Consider the following 18,510-nt stretch of genomic DNA (forward strand, 5'->3'; position numbering starts at 1 on the left):
CGCCAATACAGCTGCCATTGTAAGTGCTATGTACAAAAACAGCTCTAGAGGTACTTTTAAACCATAGATTTGAACATGACTGCATCATAGAAAACTTCAATAAATAGCAACTCTGAGGGATTGTAAATTATTTTCCTGTGCATTCTTACAGTAAACTGGAAACACCTTTATTCACCCTGTTCACAATTCTCTTAAAGTGGTTCAGACTGCATTTGCAGAAGAAAAATAAACTCTTAATTTTAGCGTTTACATTCATACTTTGGCCACCAGGTGGCAGCACAACATGCTGGAATCAACACTGACACATTATCACATGACCAAAATAGAAACTTCACAGCCAAGGCTTATAGTCTTACAGTGAAGGGATCATCATTAGTATTTCTTTGGGGAACTGATGACCACCCGACTACCAGTTAACTCATTTAGTCTAATCTCAATGCTGTCGTCGCGTGTTCTCCTCATAGAAGGATGTTTTTTGAACATATTACACTAAAAATAGTCGTCCATGTTTGATTTTTCACATCCTGTTCTTCCTGAAAACAACTTGGTAGTAGGAGCAGAGTGGAATAAGATGAGCCAGTGGCTACGTTTATCCATGTTCTGTGCACTGACAGCCATGAAATATAATGAACTTATTTTTTTAACTGTTTTTGGCAGCTCCATCAAAGCAACTGTATCCAGGTCTCAAATATTTTTATGTTTGTTATTTAGAGATCATTTGAGGCAAATGCTGTGGGGCAAATTGAGTCAACAGTCCAGTTTACATTGTACAGCAGCACATTTTCATTGTACAACTTACTCATTTTCCCGTATCTTGGATATCACGAGTTAAAAAAGAAAAAGGCTCTTTTTACCCCCGTCTCCCTTACCAGTTCTGTGCTGAGACAATCCACTGTGCTAAATTGGAGTTGAACTGTTTTTTGTACATTTCCCTCTGCTTTCCTGTCACTCACCTGTCACCAGTGTTTGTATAAGTGTAAATGGCATCCCCTCTTAGTAGGGCTAGAAATGCTGAAAGGTGTCTACCTGCCCTTTAGATCTCTGCATCATTCACTGAGATGAAAGCGCTTTGATTTATTCTAATTAAAAGACCATTAAATACCAGGGCCAGACCCCCCAAACCAATCTATCTCCAACACAAAGACAGCCTATCGCATGCACACACATATAGACACATACACAGTAGTTGACTCTCTGTGGACTGAAGAGCCAGGTGATCTTCCACAGGCATTGGTAGGCAAAGGTTTTAGCATGTGGCTTAATTGCAGCCAGCCTCCCCTGCTGAGCGTAATTAGTGTTCGCTACCATGTCACTTCCTGTGGAGGTTCATTTATTAGAGATGATGATTGGCTGTGGGATGAAACGCGGGGGTGACACCCCCGCCTCCCCTCACAGTGGGAGAGGGACACAGCCAGGAGGCCAGTAAAGAGAGGATCTCTCCTGCTGGATGCTCCCCTGCCTTGTATAATGACCTCATTAAACCCAAGTTGTTTTGCCACTTGTCATGTTGATCATTTAACACACACAAAAATTCACTTTTCGCCAGTCGGCCTGAAAATTCCTCTTTGTCCTGACTCTGTTATCAAGCTATTTCACATTTATTATTCAACACTGACACACCGATGCTTTTTTATTGCTTACTTTCTTTCAAAAGTAAATAGGCTGAATTCAGGATGAACTATTTAATGCCAAAAATGGCATACACTAACAGGCAAACACAGGTACTACTAATCAAATTAATGAAGGCTCTATACCTAGATGAGAATCTTTATTAATGTCATTAGTAACACCTGAGTTTATCAAATATTACAGTTTGTGAAATAAAGGAGCAGACACTGGGAGGCAATCGCAGTTTCCCCCACTGCAGCATAATGTTGAGCTGCCTCTTGGTTTATGCGGTGTAAGACCGTAGATCAGCACACTGATATCAGAGTGAACGCAAACCGTTTCTTTGTGGTTATCCATTGTGTAACAGAAATGTGGGTTATTATCGCCGAGAGGCTAATTTGTGCTATGACAATGGCAGTCACTTCACATCAGCACGCGTTTACAGCCAGTCTCTTCATTGCATGCAGTAAGTGTCTCCATTCTCTCATGGAAGAAAAACAGATCAGTTAATCTGTTCCATAGATTTTTTTATTGATTATTTTATTATTATGAAGTAAACACCCGACTGGGGGCATGATTTCCAATATGACAAGTGATGTATGTAAGCTCTGTGGTCTTGAGCAATCACACAGAAGTGTGAGGGAGTTGTTACTTGGGGCAGGTGCAGTCTGATCAGGCACAATAAGTAAAACAAACTCTAATGCACGCACTAAAAAAACGTGTGCATGACACCATTAAATATACAGCTATACTATATTTTGCATATTCGGTCTACATTATAGCATGTAGAGGAAGTGCACAGGCTCCTCTTGGCTGAAAATAAAATGATTTAATGGTAGCATGCAAATCTTGGAACAATACAAAAAAATCTTATGAAGTTTAATTGAAGGTTTGGGTTCAAGCCTGGAGTTTGATTGTTGTGCACATGCTTTTTGGAAATCACTTCACCTGCCAGTAACTGTGCCAAATGAGCAAGCGAGATGCCTGCCAGATATTAGCAGCTCCTGGGGTTTCTGTTGAAATTGGATAAAATCCCACAACTGCAGATTTACTGGCTCATTTACCAGACTAAATGCTTCAGCCAGAGGTGCCAACAACCATGGCTGTAAATAACATCCGTGTACTTTTGTTAAAGATAGTACAACAGCCACGATTAATTTTCAGTTACTGTTTGTTTTTGTTTTGCAATAACATTGCATTATTTCACCGCTGAAACAGCAGAGGTGAAAACTTCAGTCCACTAATGAGGGTCTAGCTTTTTGTTGCCTTCAGTGTTTATGGTCAGGTCACTACCCCAGGGACTGATGGTGGGTTGTATAGTTAAGTGTTGCTCTGATTGATGTATTTTGCCTCTGGCAATAAAAGGTCAATATAAATGATTAATGAGAGGAAAATGTCATGAGGGAGGGGAAAGAGAAAACAGGGTGATTAGAACCTAAACTTTCCTCTGCTCTCTCTTTTTTTCAACCTTTTACCCTCATTTTAGGATGTAAAACCCTGAGATTTAACTACACGTAAAAAAATAAGAATGTAGGTCTTTCATTAGGGAGGAGGAGGAAGATTATTCAGAATGGGCTTGAGTGTTAATCACAGCAGCAGACAGACAAATTGATTACAGATCAGCAGAGTTTCCACTCGTGATGTTTATCCCTTTTACTGTGATACCTGTTATGTGTGTTTAAATCAGTGAAGAGAGAATTCCTTGTGAGATTCCAGTAAAACTGCATGTGAGTTCAGGCGACAGCTCTTTCTCTCTAATTATAAAACTTCAGCAAATCTAATGAATACCCTTATGAAAATACATTCAATGACCCGATCAGCTTGAGACATGTTTGATGCATCCCTTTAGGATGCTACTGTATGTGCGTGAGTGCCACTGATTAAACCAATAACAAGAATATTTTTGACACCACAAAAACAACCACACTTGAGTTAAATTTTAATACTCTTTATTAGATCACAAAACAATCCCCACAGATCTTTTCATTTTTGTGCAAAAAAGCTGGTCTATTTTAGCATTACTTTATAACATTCAGAGAGTATTTACATGCAGTTATTGCACAGCTGCAAAAATTATTTTTTATATGTTCAAAGAGCAGCATGAAGTCCAAATAATATAAGCTGGCAAATATTCCACAGAAACACCAGGACATACAGGATATACAGATCTGTTCTACTGTGTAATTTACATAATCATTATTGCCAGAAGTTTCTATGTACAGCCACCAAAAATCACCTTACTCTAAATATAGTAATGCTAACACATTGTTGTGAATTCGGTCATTTACACAGATATAGATGTAGTCCACATTCACACCGATTGCACTTCTTACCTTTGAATAATACTATAAACACACCTGACAGAATTACAGTTATTTACAGTTCAGCACTCTGCAGTCCTCTCAGCTTCGGTCGGGTGATGATCGGCTGAAAAGGTGGTAGCTATTTTTTTCCCTCTATGCTTTGGTTCTCCCACGGCACAGGGTCGTTTTCCTGTGTGAGTGATCCACCTTCCCTCTCGTGCCAGAACTGCTCCACATCAGGCAAGACGCTCCCATCTTTAAGACTCACGGTGTCCGCTTCCCTCCCTCCTCCTTCTGCTCCGACTTGCTCCGGCTGAGGCTGAGCCTCCCTGGTGGCTTCCTTGCTGCAGCCTGATTGAAGGCTTCTCTCCCCCCGCAGCTGACCTGAGGTCTCTGGTCTAGGACAAGGGGACTGGAGAGTGGTGGGGTTGTGGGGTCCAGGCTTAGGTGGCAGTTGCTTGCGCAGGGTGAGGCGTCTCCAAAGCCCCCTGTAACCCTCTCTGAACTCCTCGGAGAGAGAAAGGACAATGAGAGGGTTTACCAAAGACAGAGAGAAGGTGAGCAGCTGAGCAGAAAGGATAAGGAGAAGGGGAGGAGAGGAAATAAGGGGCTGAGCTCCTTCAGTTTCCTTTTCTGCAATCTGGCGCTCCCAAAGCCACACAACCCAGTGAGGAATCCAGAGGACAGCCATGGCCACAGTGAGGCTGAAAAGCATTAAAGTGAGCTTCCTGGATCTGATCTGTGTACGGAGATTCTGACTCTTACTGGAACGGCGCTGGCACTGGCCATAAGCCTTCCAGAAATACATAAGGGCAATGCTCAGAGGTGCACAGTAGACCCCCAGAGGATACGCTTTCACATACACAGACATGAAATCCTGGGCTTCAGGAGGAACCGTCATTACGCACACCAGCCCACGGATCTCTCTCTGCAGCCGAGCAAACAGCCAGTGTGGGATGGTGACAGTGCAGCCAGACAGCCATATGAAGAAGAGCACCACCAGGATGGAGCCCAGGTGTATGCTCACCTGCTTGTTTGGATTTGACACGTAGCGGTAGCAGGCTTTGGCCATGATGGCCACGGTGAAGCTCTTCACAACCATGCAGGATTGGAGAAACCAGTCGGCTGTCTTGCACACCACCCAGCCTAGATTCCAGCTCGTCTTGGAGTATGAGGCAGCCCTGAAAGGCACTGTAAACATCAGCACCAGCCCATCTGCAAACATCAGGTTGAAAATGAGGGAGTTGATGAGAGACAGTTTGCCTTTGTGCGCATTAGAGAACAGGATGACCATCGCAGTGAGATTGCAAGCCGCGCCCAGGATACAAATGACTCCCAGAATAGCTGGCACCAGGACCCTGAGCTCAGTCGTGTCTAGGTGCTGGAAGGAATCGTGTTCACTAAATGACCACATGTCTACAGAGCTGTTCACCACAGTGCTATTGGTCCCACTAAGCTTATCCATTGTTTCCAGAAGATGCTGATCTGGTCACAAGAAGATAATAAATGAATTTTAAAAAAATAATTGAAGGCAGGCAGGAAATGTAGGGGAAAAATGCCCTGGGCGGAAAAAATGTCCAAAAACAATGTGACAATATATCTTGGAGTTTACACCTGTTCAAATTTAAGCACCAGAGAAGCAATGACTTCGCAGTGTACAGAGCACCTGACAGTCCTCTGGTTTATCCCGAGATGCGATGATGCAGCATCTCGAGCAAGTTATAAAGATGCTGTTTGATTGACAGCTGCTGTCCCCAGCTGGCAAAATGTGTGTAGACTACACCCACATGGGGCCAATTAGGAAAATCTCAGCACAGATGAATATACTGGATTGGTGCAAATGATTCATTAAAGTTATGGTCTTAACAGTAATCAGATTCCTTAAATAAGAGTTAAAAGTAACAGTGCCTACCCAAGGCACTACCATAAACTGTGACCTGCATTCACTAGACATCCTGACAGAGTATGTGATTTATCAATGAGGTGGTTGGGACATAATCACAAGCTTCATTTAAAATGTTTCTTTTGTTTTGTTTTTTTTCAAAATTTCATCATATATAAACAACAATAGATATTAATATTGAGCTTCCTCCAACGGGTGGCTGGCCTCTCCCTTAGAGATAGGGTGAGAAGTTCAGCCATCTGGGAGGGACTCAGAGTAGAGCCGCTGCTCTTCCACATCGAAAGGAGCCAGCTGAGGTGGTTCGGGCATCTGACAAGGATGCCTCCTGGGTTAGGTGTTCTGGGCATGTCCCACCGGGAGGAGGCCCCGGGGCAGACCCAGGACACGCTGGAGAGATTATATCTCTCGGCTGGCCTGGGAATGCCTTGGTGTTCCCCCGGATAAGCTGGAGGAGGTGGCTAGGGAGAGGGTGGTCTGGGCTTCTCTGCTTAGGCTGCTGACCTGTGACCCGGCCCCGGATAAAGCGGAAGAAGATGGATGGATGGATATTAATATGAATAAACCAACCAGAACCAATCAGAAGAAGTCTCCTGTAAATGTGCTCAGATGAACAGTTTTTATAATTTTGTCTTTGTAAACCACCACAGTGAATTTGAAGTTAAACACTCATGGCATTAATTGTTTAAGAAATACAGCCCCTCATTTTCAGCGACTCAAATGTAACTTCACAGACTAACATCATTTTAATTTTAACACGTTTTAATACTTGGGTGAAATTCCTTTAAATCAACGAGTGCCTGAAGTCTATCACCAAATGTTGTGTTTCCCTACCAGACCTTTCATTGCAGCCACCTTTAGTTGCTCTAGTTGCATTTTCTTACTATCAGCCTGTCACAAAAACACATAATTTGTTAGAGTTTGACATACAATCATACCAAAGATAAGTTTGAGAGGCATAAAATTATAGTTTTGCAACAACAAGATCTATTAGCTGGAAAACTTCATAGGCAAGTTGAGGACAAAAGGTAGCCAACATCCAAAGAAGAGCTTTGAATGTCTATACTACTCAAAGAAATTACAGAAAGCTTGCCTCAGGATGTTCAGACTGTGGTGAAAAATAAAGATGGTCATAGCAAATACTGATGAAATGACAACAAACAGCCTAAAATGTAGGAATATGTAGTATGAGGTGTGGTCCAGAAATTCATGTGTAGTGAATTAAAGCTGAAAATTGCATCTTGATTGATTTAAAATCCAACATAGTGATATACAGGCACAATATTACAAGTACTTATGGACCTAGCTGTAACTTTGCTTAACCTCCTAGGACCTGGCATCCACATATATGGACATCACATTTTGGGTTATTTAGACCAAAATACCAAAGACCAAAATTTTGCTCTCCTAAGGCCTGATATCCACTTACGAGGACATTATACTGCTACTGTTCTATCAAAATTGTAAACAAATATCCTTATATGTGGCTCTTATTTTTCTTAAAAACAAAAATAAGGTAAAAAAAAAAATCTGTTAATTCTTTGTTTTTACATTCATCAGGCCCCAATCAGCCCAAATATCAAAGAGAAATTAAAAATGCATGCTGTGGAAGAGTTCGGGTCTTAGGAGGTTGAGGAAAATCCCATTTCATCAGCTGGACTGCCTTTATTTGTCTTAATTTTTGTCCACACGAGGGCGCCCTAACACCACAAGCAGAAACGGTCTTAGCCCATAAAACATCTTACATAAAGTTTGATAATTGATTCAGCAGGTGTTAACAGAGAAAGTCCACCAGTGCATGATTTGAACTTGCACATCTTTATTCTTTTTTTTATTCAAAAGAAAGTCCAGTAAGCATAAAGACTGCATGGTATTTCATTGCATTTCAATACATTCTGAGCTATAAAAGTCTTTTTTTTTTCAATTAGAGTGTCACAAAGGAGGTTGTTTAGAAGACATTACTGTTTAAAGGAATCACACTTAATTATTCCCTGATTTCACAGAGTTCACTTAGACCTTTGACTGCTTTGCTTTACGGGAGTTGGCCGGTAAGAGCCGAGTGCTGAAAGACAATCTGCTACTGTTCCATGTTACCCATTTTCAGCTTGATGAGAAACATGGAAAGGCATTGCAGCAATCTAATATTTATATAAAAAAAACTGAATAGTGCCCCAGATGATCTGCAGATGTACAAATATAGCTATACGCAGGCTGTCAGCTTCATCAGAATCAGATCCAACGCATGCAAAGAAAAAAAAAAGCTATGCTAGCATTGTTAGGCCAAGAAAATCTCAAGTTTTAAATTCAATATGTCAACACGATGAGTCGACCAATCTACAGTCTACAGATCATTTTTAGTACTATCCAAATAAAGAGAAAATGTGGCAAGAAATTTAGAAATGAATGTGACTTTGTTTGTGTCTCTTGCAAACTGACAACATCAGACTGACTTGCAAGGTGAGAGCAACAATTACTTTGTACATATCACAGCATTCTCCCCTGAGCTCACAAGCATGAAACCAGTGCTCTAATGTAGAATTGTGACTACATTGATTCAAGCACTTTTTCTACTTGGGACCTGTGTGGAGCTTTTTTTGTGTGTGTTTGTTTATTTAGAGAGAAAGAAAGAAAGAAAAAGAACAAAAAAAAATCCTAAGTTAACATTTCATTTGAAACATTCACACACTCCCTCCTTGTAGCCATTACCCCTCCTCCCCACCCCACCCGACCCTCCCCTCCCCTCCCTTCCACTACATCGAACCCCCACATACCAAAAGAAGGCACCACAGCTTCTAAACAGACTCATTGACCGAGAGAAGGACTCAACAAAAACAAAAGCGTTAAATAAAACCCAATGACACAGCCTGGAAGGGCTTCATTCACATTACAGACTACAGCAGTCTCACAAGGAGACACGAGATTGGTACTAGAAAGACTGTCTGTGTTGTGTCACAGGCAGCGAGAACTCAGTTTCTGCGGGTCAGAGATTAACAGTCTTTTCCTCTTCTGCAGCACATTGCGCTGTTCAGGAATTTTGCCTCACGTAGAGGCTGCAGGGTTGATCACATGCATTGCAGCATGAGAAGACCGAAAGACAGGGGGCACTGTTGCTACATGACAGTGAGCCACCATCACGTAGGCCTGGTTTCTGTCAGTGTGCTCTATTTTCTGTTCATTGTGCCCACATCTGCCTCTGTCCTTAGGGTCCAGAGTGCTGCTACGTCATAATGTGATGGTAGCAATCCTCTTGTTGCATAAACGCATGGGAAACAATTCTTCGGGTGTCCGCATGGCTAAATAAATTAAATTATAAGTCAAATTGAAGAAGTTCATTCTTGATTTCAAGGAATCAAGTTGTTGCTTCCTAAAACATGTGCTGTCCACTTCCCCCACTTTAGTCACTGGATACTTTTACCCTGGTCGTCATCAGCAGAGTCGGGGAATTCAAGACAGCAGCCCCTTACAGGTGCAGGGTCAGGGGTCAGCAGGGGGCAGGCTGCCCTTTAGTTGACCTTGTCCTGAAAGATGTATAGGTTGTTGGTGGCTGCTACAGCAATGATGTTTTCATGTGGGTGCCACGTCGTGTGAAGGATCTTCTTGCTGAAGTCAAGGCTGTCGACGCTGATCTCATCCTTACGCCGCTTCCCACCTACACACACCTGGAGGACAACAACAAAAATGAAGAGGCATTAAGAAGTGGGAGTGTGGCAGCTCGCACGTTTCACTGATGTCAGTCATTTGAAAGATGACGGGGTGGGTGGGGTGCTGACTAGGCTTGTAGCTGGCGTCAATGGCGTCACTGAGCTGGACCTCTAAACCGTGTTGGTGCTAAGCGTTAAGAGGCCCATGCTCCAGTTTTGGTGAGTTAAAAGTCTGGCTGTATTTATTAGGTATCTGTGTCTGCGAGATATAAATGGATGCATCTTGATAACGAGCCAAGCTAGTGTTAGCTGATAGCTTTGCACCCTTCCAGATATGGTCAGTTTGGTTCAAAAACCTCTAATGGTGATAGCCAAAATGCTAAAAATAGGACTTAAAAAGGGCTATTACCAACATTTGTTTCAGGTTTGGTCACTTTACAAAGTTGATATAAGATTGAGTTAGCAAATTAGCTAGCCCCATAGCTAGCTGGTATATAATGATGTGCTACGTGATCGCTAGCATGACAAAGCTATGTTAACATAACATAAACAGTAAAGCTGGAGGGCAAACGCTAACAAACGGAGGACTTTTTTCCACACGATAAAAGTTAACATAAGGGTTCCCAATGGTTAGGGGCAAATGCAATTGCATGGCAGAAGACATTACTGTAAACTGACCAAACGTCAGTCAGGAGAACCACCTAGATAATCCATTCACAATACAAGGTTAGTCATTAATATACTGCTGCACGGGCTGGGCTGTAGTTACATCGTAAGGGTTTAAAAACTGAGCTTTAAAGTGATTAGCAGTAATAAAAACCGAGAGAAGCTGACAGTGATCACTGACTGTTTTTAGGGGCTTGTTGAGATTAAATAGAACAAGATACAAAGCATTAAAACATGTTAAAACACATGACAGCCTTATTAAATGCAGACTACTTTGGGCCCGGAAGCAGTATTCATCACGTCATCACTTAAAGACCGGATTACTGCAGTTTGAAACATAAGACTGCACTGTGTACATATACTAAACACATTTCTTTTGTTCATTTGTGTGTTGTATTCAGTCATGATTGTCACTGTTAAGTCAGGTCTGTTTTGATATTGAATTTCTGGACTTGTACAGCAGATTTCTAGTGAGGACATTTTTATCAAAGTTACAGAATATAAGGAGGGGAAGTGAATTGTTTTTAGTGACACCATTACTTTAAAATCTCAAAACCGACTGGTCACAAAAACTGCTGGTATTTACTTAATCCTTTTTTTTTTTTGTCATAAATGAATATCATAGATGAACTCAAAGACATCTGGAGGTGCCACTTTCAATCAGTGAAAATTACAGCAGGAAATTTCACTATTGACCAGCTTTTTATAGATATTCAATAAATCATTTGGCTTAGGAAATAATTGACAAATTAATCGATTATGACAATCATTGCTTAAACCCTGAACTAATTACATTATCAATGAGTCTGTCAATGATTGCCTCTGATACTTTGGTGAAAACATGTCAGAAAATAGTGAAAATAATGTCAATCACAGGTTTCCAAATTAACAAATTGAATACTTTTGCTTGACAAATCAAAAGATATTAACTGTCACAGATCCACACAATCCAGCAAGAATCACAATTTTGGAGAACCAGTGAATAATTAGCATTTCTCCATTAGAAACTCACTTGCGGTGAGGCATTATAAGACTAAAACCAGATGTCTTTGAATTTAAAAAGGATAACTTGTGTTGGTGATGGTACCTTGCGAGGCTTCAGAATAGCTCTGGGTTTGCTGTTCTCTCTGGATGCTTCCAGTGTGACATCGCGTTTGGTATTTCGGTCGAACATTCGGAAAAAATTGTTGTAAGAGCCGGTCATTATGACGCTGAGGAGGGAAAAAAGAAGAGAGGGGGTGTTATCGAGAGGGGTGGCTGGATGGACCGAGCGGTTGGTAGATCTGGTCGATGGCGGCGCTGAAAAGAAGTCTCACCTGTCTGATCCATTCCAGACGCACTCAAACTTGTCAAAGATGCAGTCGTTTTCGTACAGAGAACACAGCTTACCCCGTAAATAGTCGTGAACCTGAAGAACAAAACCAAAAACATGACAATCTGCAGTACTTTTTGGATCAGTCTTTATAGGCCTTTGGAGTTCTTCGCATTGCCTTTTAGTGGGCAAACACACCGAAACCATAAGCTGCACCACCATATGCTCTGCTTTCAGTAATCCCTCAAGACCTGGTGACCTGTGCTAAGATGCTAGGTAGCAGGTGGAGGCTGAGGTGGAACTGGACAGAGAATCCCTTGAGCCCGGTTGATGGCCTTATCAATCATGATCTGCCCTAAGATGGCTTCCCCTGATCAGACAGCGTGGACGTGACTGCCGTGACCACACAGTGGGAGGTTCTGCCCTCCGGGTTCCATCAGCGCCTATACTATCCGTCTTCTTACGGACATTCAGCTCAATAAGCCCTCCTGGGGTAATTGCTACACATGACACGGTTACAGATTGGCAGGGTGACAGTGAAACAGGATTATATTGAGTGATAAGCCTGAAATCAATAAGTTTTGATTTGATCTGGGCACAGCGGTTATTTACTAACTTCAGCAGCGGAACATTTTCTTTGGAGCCCTCAAGCTATCCAAAAAGCACACGAGAGAACAATGAAAAGCGTACCTGGTACGTCTCGAGCGGCTTGTTCTCCATTTGAAGGTCCCACACCTTTACAGTGAGGTAGTCTCTTGTCATCAGGTAGCGTCCGCTGTGGCTGAACTTCACGTCAGAGATGGATGAGATGATTTCAGAGAAGAAGGAGCGAGTGGATGGATCCTCTGGCTCCTCAAAGTCTACATGTAAAAGAAAATGTATAAAGCAGTTATCTTTCAACAGAAGATTTTACACTGTTGGTGCTCGCTGCTTTAAAGACTTTAAATCGCTTCAAGGAGGAAGATTCGGTTTGGGCAGTGGAGGCTGCTATTAGAAAACAATGACAGCCACGACAATGCCTGGATGCTGAGTTTTCTGCAGCAGCTGCATCTCCTCACAGAATTACATGTGTGTTTAGGGAGATAGTTGTGGGTCAGCATGGTGGGTAAATATTGGTTATGATTCATATTGATTTTGGCAGCTGCTGTTCTGTGTGTAGGCCAGCACGCTGGGGATAACAGACAGGCATTCCATCGTTAGCTGTCAAGTTATTGTTCCTCCTCCTCCTCCTCCTCTTTTCCTCCCACCCTTCCTACCCTCTCTCTCTCTCTCTTTAAAAAAAAAAACCAAAAAAAAAAAATTCCCCCACCATTCTCCCCCCACTTCCACTCAATCCCACTCCTCAGCTGAGGCCTGGAGAATAGCTCTGTGATGTGTCAGTGGGGAGTCTAACTAGGGATGCAGTGTGAGAGATGAAAAAAAAATGGGGGGATGAGGAAGGGATAAGAAAAACAAATCAATGTCAAAGTGCTGGGTCCATATGAGCCCTGCTGGATTTGTATGTGCGCGCGCCAGCGAATGCGTGCGAATAAGAGCAAGTGTAATGTGTGCATGTATATATGCATGTGTTATGTGTGCCCCTGCCCTCCCTCCCATCCAGATCCACGGGTGGATAATAGGGTCCCCGGGGAGTCAGCAGGGGGGCTGTTTGGTCCCTCTCTCTATTTGTCCTGGGGCTCAGCTCACTGGCAATCCTCGGCGGCCATTCATCCTTCCTGTAAAACTGACTGATAGCAGCGTGCTCCAGAATTTATTTATTTATATATATATATATATAGCCTTCTATATAGAAGGAGATACACTATGATTGTGAGTTTGTGTTGTGTGTGTGTCACAAAAAGGAGGAGTGGTGTGTGAGTGCAGGAGAGAAGGCTTTACATCGCTCTGAGCCGTAAACGTTAATGCAGTGAGACAGTAGGTTGGTATTAACAGACCTCTCCTGAGGCTAACAAGAGCACCTGCCTGCTTTGCCTGTGTGTGTTTGCTACAAGCACCTGTCTAGGAATGGCACACACATGCCAAACAATCAGAGTATGAAGCCGACAACTTCAACTGCCCAATGTCTCCAAATGTAAACATTTTTTTTCCAGCTCTCATGTGATGCTCATGTGAAATTCAACAGGCCGTGTTGGTGCTGGGTCCAGTGGATCCATCAATACGTCTGAGGAAATGAGTGACATTATTGAACAACAGGGTGTGTCCATGAGGGACTAATGCGATTGCTCTTAAGCCATTGATTTCCCAGCAAAAATGTCAATGTATTCATTATTCATTCAGCTAAAGTGTATCCATGTGATGTCAAGCTTCGGAGAAGGCCATTCATTGTTTGAGACGCGCTACAAGATTTATTCGTGTGTTATCAATCGTGGCATATTGAGCAGGGGAAGCCCACATGTCACAGCTGAAAAAAAAAGGTGGAGCTGAGTGTGAATTTACAGCCAAGGTGTGGAATATTGGAATCGGGCTATATTTCCCTTGTTGACTACCATCACCTCAATGGCAATAAAGGCATCGATGGAAATTGTTGATTTTTGCGGTTTTGCGTCCCGTGAATTTTGCAGTTCTCCAGTATCTAAATTTTGTCTGCCTTAAAGGAATAAATTAATACAATAGAACAAAGGTGTTCAGTATTTCAGTGAACCTTTAAAGAATTGTGGCTAGATAAAAACAGCCACGTTTCTGGTAGGTCTACCTGAACACTAAGACACTTATTAAATCTGCTCCCATGATGCTCTGGTACTCACATTTGCAGTGCTTGTCGCAGAGTGCGGCTTGTCTCATGTCACAGAGGCGTATTGAACCTTTGCTGCTACTGTAGGCAAAGGTGTTACACTCCTGCGGGTGGAACTCTGCAGAGGTGATTACTTCCGTCAGCTCCTCCATGTTGGCTGGTTTGATGTCCACAATGTCTGAGAGAGAACCGCTAAGGAACAGAAGACTACAGTGGACATGTAACCCACAGAGTAAAATGAAAAATCGTGCCACTACTGAAATGCAGCCCTGGAAAAAAATACATATTTTATGTACAAACTGTTACTAACAATGATTTTTTTAGAACCTCAAATCTATTTATCACCCTATCATTATTATCATTATTAATTAAAAAGAATTAAGTGTGATTTTGAGTGTTTTTTTCTTCTCTTTTTTGTCTTTTTAAAAAATGAAAACAATGATAATCATAGGAAAAAAAAAAAAAAAAAAAACAGAACAAGAGGATACTGAAGCTGCGGTCGGTGATCTCCAGGTTCCACAGGTTTATCCGAAGGTCATCGGTGGAGATGAAGGTCTGAAGGTCGGAGTTGACAGAGATGGAGTTGATGTGGTAGGTATGGGCGTTGCTGAACACCCGTCTGGCTGTAGCCTCGACCATCAAATCCATAGGCTGAAGCACCGGCACCTGGAGTGAACATTTAAGGGAAAATGTAAAGTAATGCAGACAAATATGCAAGAATAGAAAAATCAGCTTGAGGTTTTTGAGGGTAGTAATTACTAGGCTGGCCTTCTGTGAGTGTATCTGTGTCTATACTTGTGTCGGTGTGTGTGATTGTCCAGATATTTTAGTGAGGACCATTTGGGCAGTTTTGTGTGTGTCTGTGTGTGAGGCACAATCGGATGACTCCGGGGATTTATTTGACATTTACTCCGCAAATCTTAATGACACAGAAGCTCAAGGGCTGCTTGATGAGTTGGTTCAATCAGACCGCAAATATCTCTCTGCTACACAGCTACCCAGTAATCACGCCTCCTTCTCTTTCTCCAAGTCACTCCTGCTTTCTTGTTTGTGTGTGTGTGTCATGGAGAAAGAGAAAATGGAGAGAAATCGAAGGAGGTGGAAAAAAAGACATGGCCCGAGGGCATCGGCAGGCCCTGCTGAGGAATGATAACTGAACTCTGCAGAATTAAGACAAGCTTGCACAGACACACACACACACACACGCAGACACACAAGAACCCAGAGTTGCACATTGCTGCTCGGGCTTCAAAGAAGCCCAGTACCAGTCTGCATGCAGCCCCCCGTTGGCCAGATAAAACCCAGACAAAGAGAAGAGAGGGGAGGGAGCGAGGAGAACAAATCGGCTGCTTCTTCCCTTTTTCTCTCGTCCGTTGCTGGCACTGACAGAGACATGGCAGCCCAGCAGGCTGCTGTATCTCCGTGGATGTCACTTTATTTCCATGTCTTTCACTGGCTGTCCAGAGAGACACAGAACATATTAACCCATAACCCCCGAACACTGACAGTTGTGCCGTTCAGCTTGCCCCTTGCAGATTCGCTGTGATCTGATTGTCTTTGTAACATAATATATTTATACATTTCTGCCTTAAAAATAATACTTCAAAGTAAATCAGTAGGTTATAATGTTTTATATATGTCTTTATGAGATACTGAATGATAAACTTTAAATCATTGTATGAATTCTAGGATGAATATTAGTGAATTCCTCCCTCTCCTCCTCTGCTTTCTCCCCCTGCTGAGATTTCACAGCCTCTAAACAGGATTGCCACAGTCCCGGCCTGTCCTCCAGGTTGCTATGATCCCCTGGCCAGCCAGACAAAGAGGGACAGACACGCTGAACACAGCACTAATCTGCAATGGCAGACACACACAGACACAGTCCTGTGTGTCTGTGTGTGCCCTCTTTTGTGTGAAAATTAAATAGGTAGCGGAGTGATAAAAACGAGAGAGAGAGAGAGGATGATCCCTTCACGGTGTTCATCTCAGCGCACATATTGATCGCTCATTCTCAATTTCTTCTGCCAGAAGTTCAAAAGAGTCCAAAGATAGCAGGTTGCTTTGTTGGTGTCAGACTCTCATTTATCGGGACTGAAACTGATCACAAATGAAAAAACAACTGTGACACACACAGGCGTGCAGCATATGTCACTAAGAAGTTTATGCTGGATTAAAGGCTATCATAGCATAAAAGGCTGAATGCTAAATTTTGACTTAATCAGCTTATCTGAACTCTGCTTGCTTGGATTCCATGTGCAGGTCTTTCCAGAAACGCTGGTTCATTCAAAATACGTGAGCCTGGGTTACAAGCAGCAGTTGTGGGATCTGTAAAACAGGAATCTACCAAAAGGTTAAATGAAAGATGCTACTGCTAGGTGATGCTTTTAATTTCATTTTTAAACTGAGCACCACAAATATTCTTAAATATTTCTGATATCCATGCATAAATAAATAGTTCTCCATCCATCTACCCTCTATCTGTTATCTGGGTCATGGGGGGCGCTGGAGCCTATCTCAGCCTCCACAGAGCACAAATATACTTCATTTTTGTTATTTATGGATATAGTGGCAGTAAGTTGTCATGTTTTACTTTTTTCTATAGTAGTTTTTTCAGTCTTAAGCCACCCGGACCACTGATGCATGGCTTCAAATATTTCATTTTTGTCAGATTTATCGCAGTCTCGTTGGGTCATCCAGCCTCCCCTCAAATAGAAAATCTGTGGTTTTTAGTGACAGAGAATAAAAACTCTGCCATCACTGACTCTAATTTTCACGTCCATAAATTGCAGTCCATTTCATTGTGGACTAATTCAAAGTAGTGCCATCGATGCAATGTTTTCATTCCACTCAAATGTTGTGCACTGTCTAATAAAGTGAGTGTAATCTAGTCGCAGCCTATTTTCACCGCAGTGTATGTGACATCATGGGTGTTGTGACATTCAACAGTTTCACATACCCGTAGAGTGGTGATGGTGGATGGGTCTCGGATCCGTCCGTCCTCATCCTTCAGGTTGTAGCCTTCAGGGCGCTTATCCCTCTCACTGATCTTCCACAGCTTCACTGTCTTGTCTGAGGTGGACACGTCACACAGGCGCACAGACATACACAAAATACAGTTAGATCACGGCTCAGCAGAGTGAATCTCAGATACAAGATGGATGCGGGGGGCTGGGGATACAATCTGGCAAGTAGCTGGGCAGAAGCCAGCAAGGATGATGAATGGCGACTCCTGCGTAGATTCTGATGTCACCGATATCAATCTACAAGTTGACTTAATTTCCCTGCTGCTGTTTATACCCTCGCCCCTCCCCTCCCACACCCTGGAAAAGCCATCTGGGTTGCTTTTCAATTTTTGCATCATATAAACATCGGTTACATCTCATCTTCTTGGTCTACTGAAGTGGATGGCAGCCGCAGTCAGGTTGTCTGCTTTTTTTTTTTTTCCTCTCCCCTCTTAATTTCCGCTGCGATGCCGGTGTCAGAGCAGCGAGGCCATCGCCACAGGACTCTCCACCATCTGCTCCAGCCACCGCAAGCACGTCTGTAGCAGCCATGCGTGAAGCCCACAATCTGCAAGACGTCTCTCAGCTGATGTGTGTACTTGTCTGCTGTGGCTCTCGTACATGTACGGCGTGTGTGGTGGCACATGCCTTAATATGTGGCCCTGCTGTGACAGCCATGCATGAAGCCCTTAATCTGAAACTCTTCTGCAGGTGACACTTGCTCACCCAAGCAAAACAAGCAACACTGTGTTCTCCCAAAAAGTCAAACAGACACTGTCAAGTGATATTCATCACACCTCCTTTTACATCAACTGCAAATCTGAGCATTCTGCAAAGTGACGAATGAATCATTTTGCACAGTACCTGACTAATAACACTAGCTCACATGTAAACATACTCCAGTGTAGGGCTGGGCGATATGGCCTAAAATCCCTATCGCGGTATAATTTGAAGCACGTGCGGTAACGATATATATCGCGATATATTATTTTCTTCTGTATAAGGTATTTTCCACACTATAAGGCACACTTAAAATCCTTTAATTTTCTCAAAAATCGAGAGTGTGCTTTATGTATGAATTCTGGTTGTGCTTACTGACCTCGAACCGATTTTGGCGTGCAGAAATCTGTTAAAAAATGTTTTAGTACAACTTTGGTAAGCCACACTGCTTGATGAATTGTCAGAGCATTACGGCTGCCGTAGTGAGGAGCTTCGCGGAGTAATCTGGGTCCAAAACTCCGTCCTCTTCAGGTCCCAAAGTCAAACGAACACAGAGTTAAAAACGGTCTAAATTCTTTCATCTTTAATAAAATCATCAGCGATGCTGCTTTACCAGGTGTAACAATT

General features: G+C 42.6%; 2 protein-coding genes across 3 annotated transcripts in view; both read right to left on the reverse strand.

Moving 5' to 3' along the window:
• Positions 1-3,558: 3,558 nt before the first annotated feature.
• gpr151 (G protein-coupled receptor 151) lies at positions 3,559-5,581 on the reverse strand. Its single transcript, XM_085247927.1, has one exon. The coding sequence runs from the start codon at positions 5,374-5,376 to the stop codon at positions 4,051-4,053; it is 1,326 nt and encodes a 441-aa protein (XP_085104053.1). The 5' UTR covers positions 5,377-5,581; the 3' UTR covers positions 3,559-4,050.
• Positions 5,582-8,555: 2,974 nt separating this feature from the next.
• ppp2r2ba (protein phosphatase 2, regulatory subunit B, beta a) overlaps positions 8,556-18,510 on the reverse strand; it is a 41,669-nt gene continuing 31,714 nt past the window's right edge. For both annotated transcript variants that reach the window (XM_085290164.1, XM_085290167.1), the window contains exons 4-10: positions 17,118-17,230; positions 14,650-14,827; positions 14,175-14,339; positions 12,121-12,290; positions 11,435-11,526; positions 11,206-11,329; positions 8,556-9,470 (exon numbers count right to left, since the gene is read on the reverse strand). In XM_085290164.1, the coding sequence (XP_085146290.1) occupies positions 9,315-9,470; positions 11,206-11,329; positions 11,435-11,526; positions 12,121-12,290; positions 14,175-14,339; positions 14,650-14,827; positions 17,118-17,230 (998 nt within the window). In that variant the 3' untranslated portion in view covers positions 8,556-9,314. The remainder of the gene's footprint in view (positions 9,471-11,205; positions 11,330-11,434; positions 11,527-12,120; positions 12,291-14,174; positions 14,340-14,649; positions 14,828-17,117; positions 17,231-18,510) is intronic.

Source organism: Mchenga conophoros, linkage group LG2, assembly GCF_057382185.1.
Source record: "Mchenga conophoros isolate Kocher_MC1m ecotype Shallow Benthic linkage group LG2, M_conophoros_male_GT1.1, whole genome shotgun sequence".
Lineage (NCBI taxonomy): Eukaryota > Metazoa > Chordata > Actinopteri > Cichliformes > Cichlidae > Mchenga > Mchenga conophoros.

What these genes read in the sequence shown, in the direction of transcription:
- gpr151 (XM_085247927.1), bottom strand. Translation starts at nt 5,376, where the DNA reads ATGGATAAGCTTAGTGGGACCAATAGCACTGTGGTGAACAGCTCTGTA.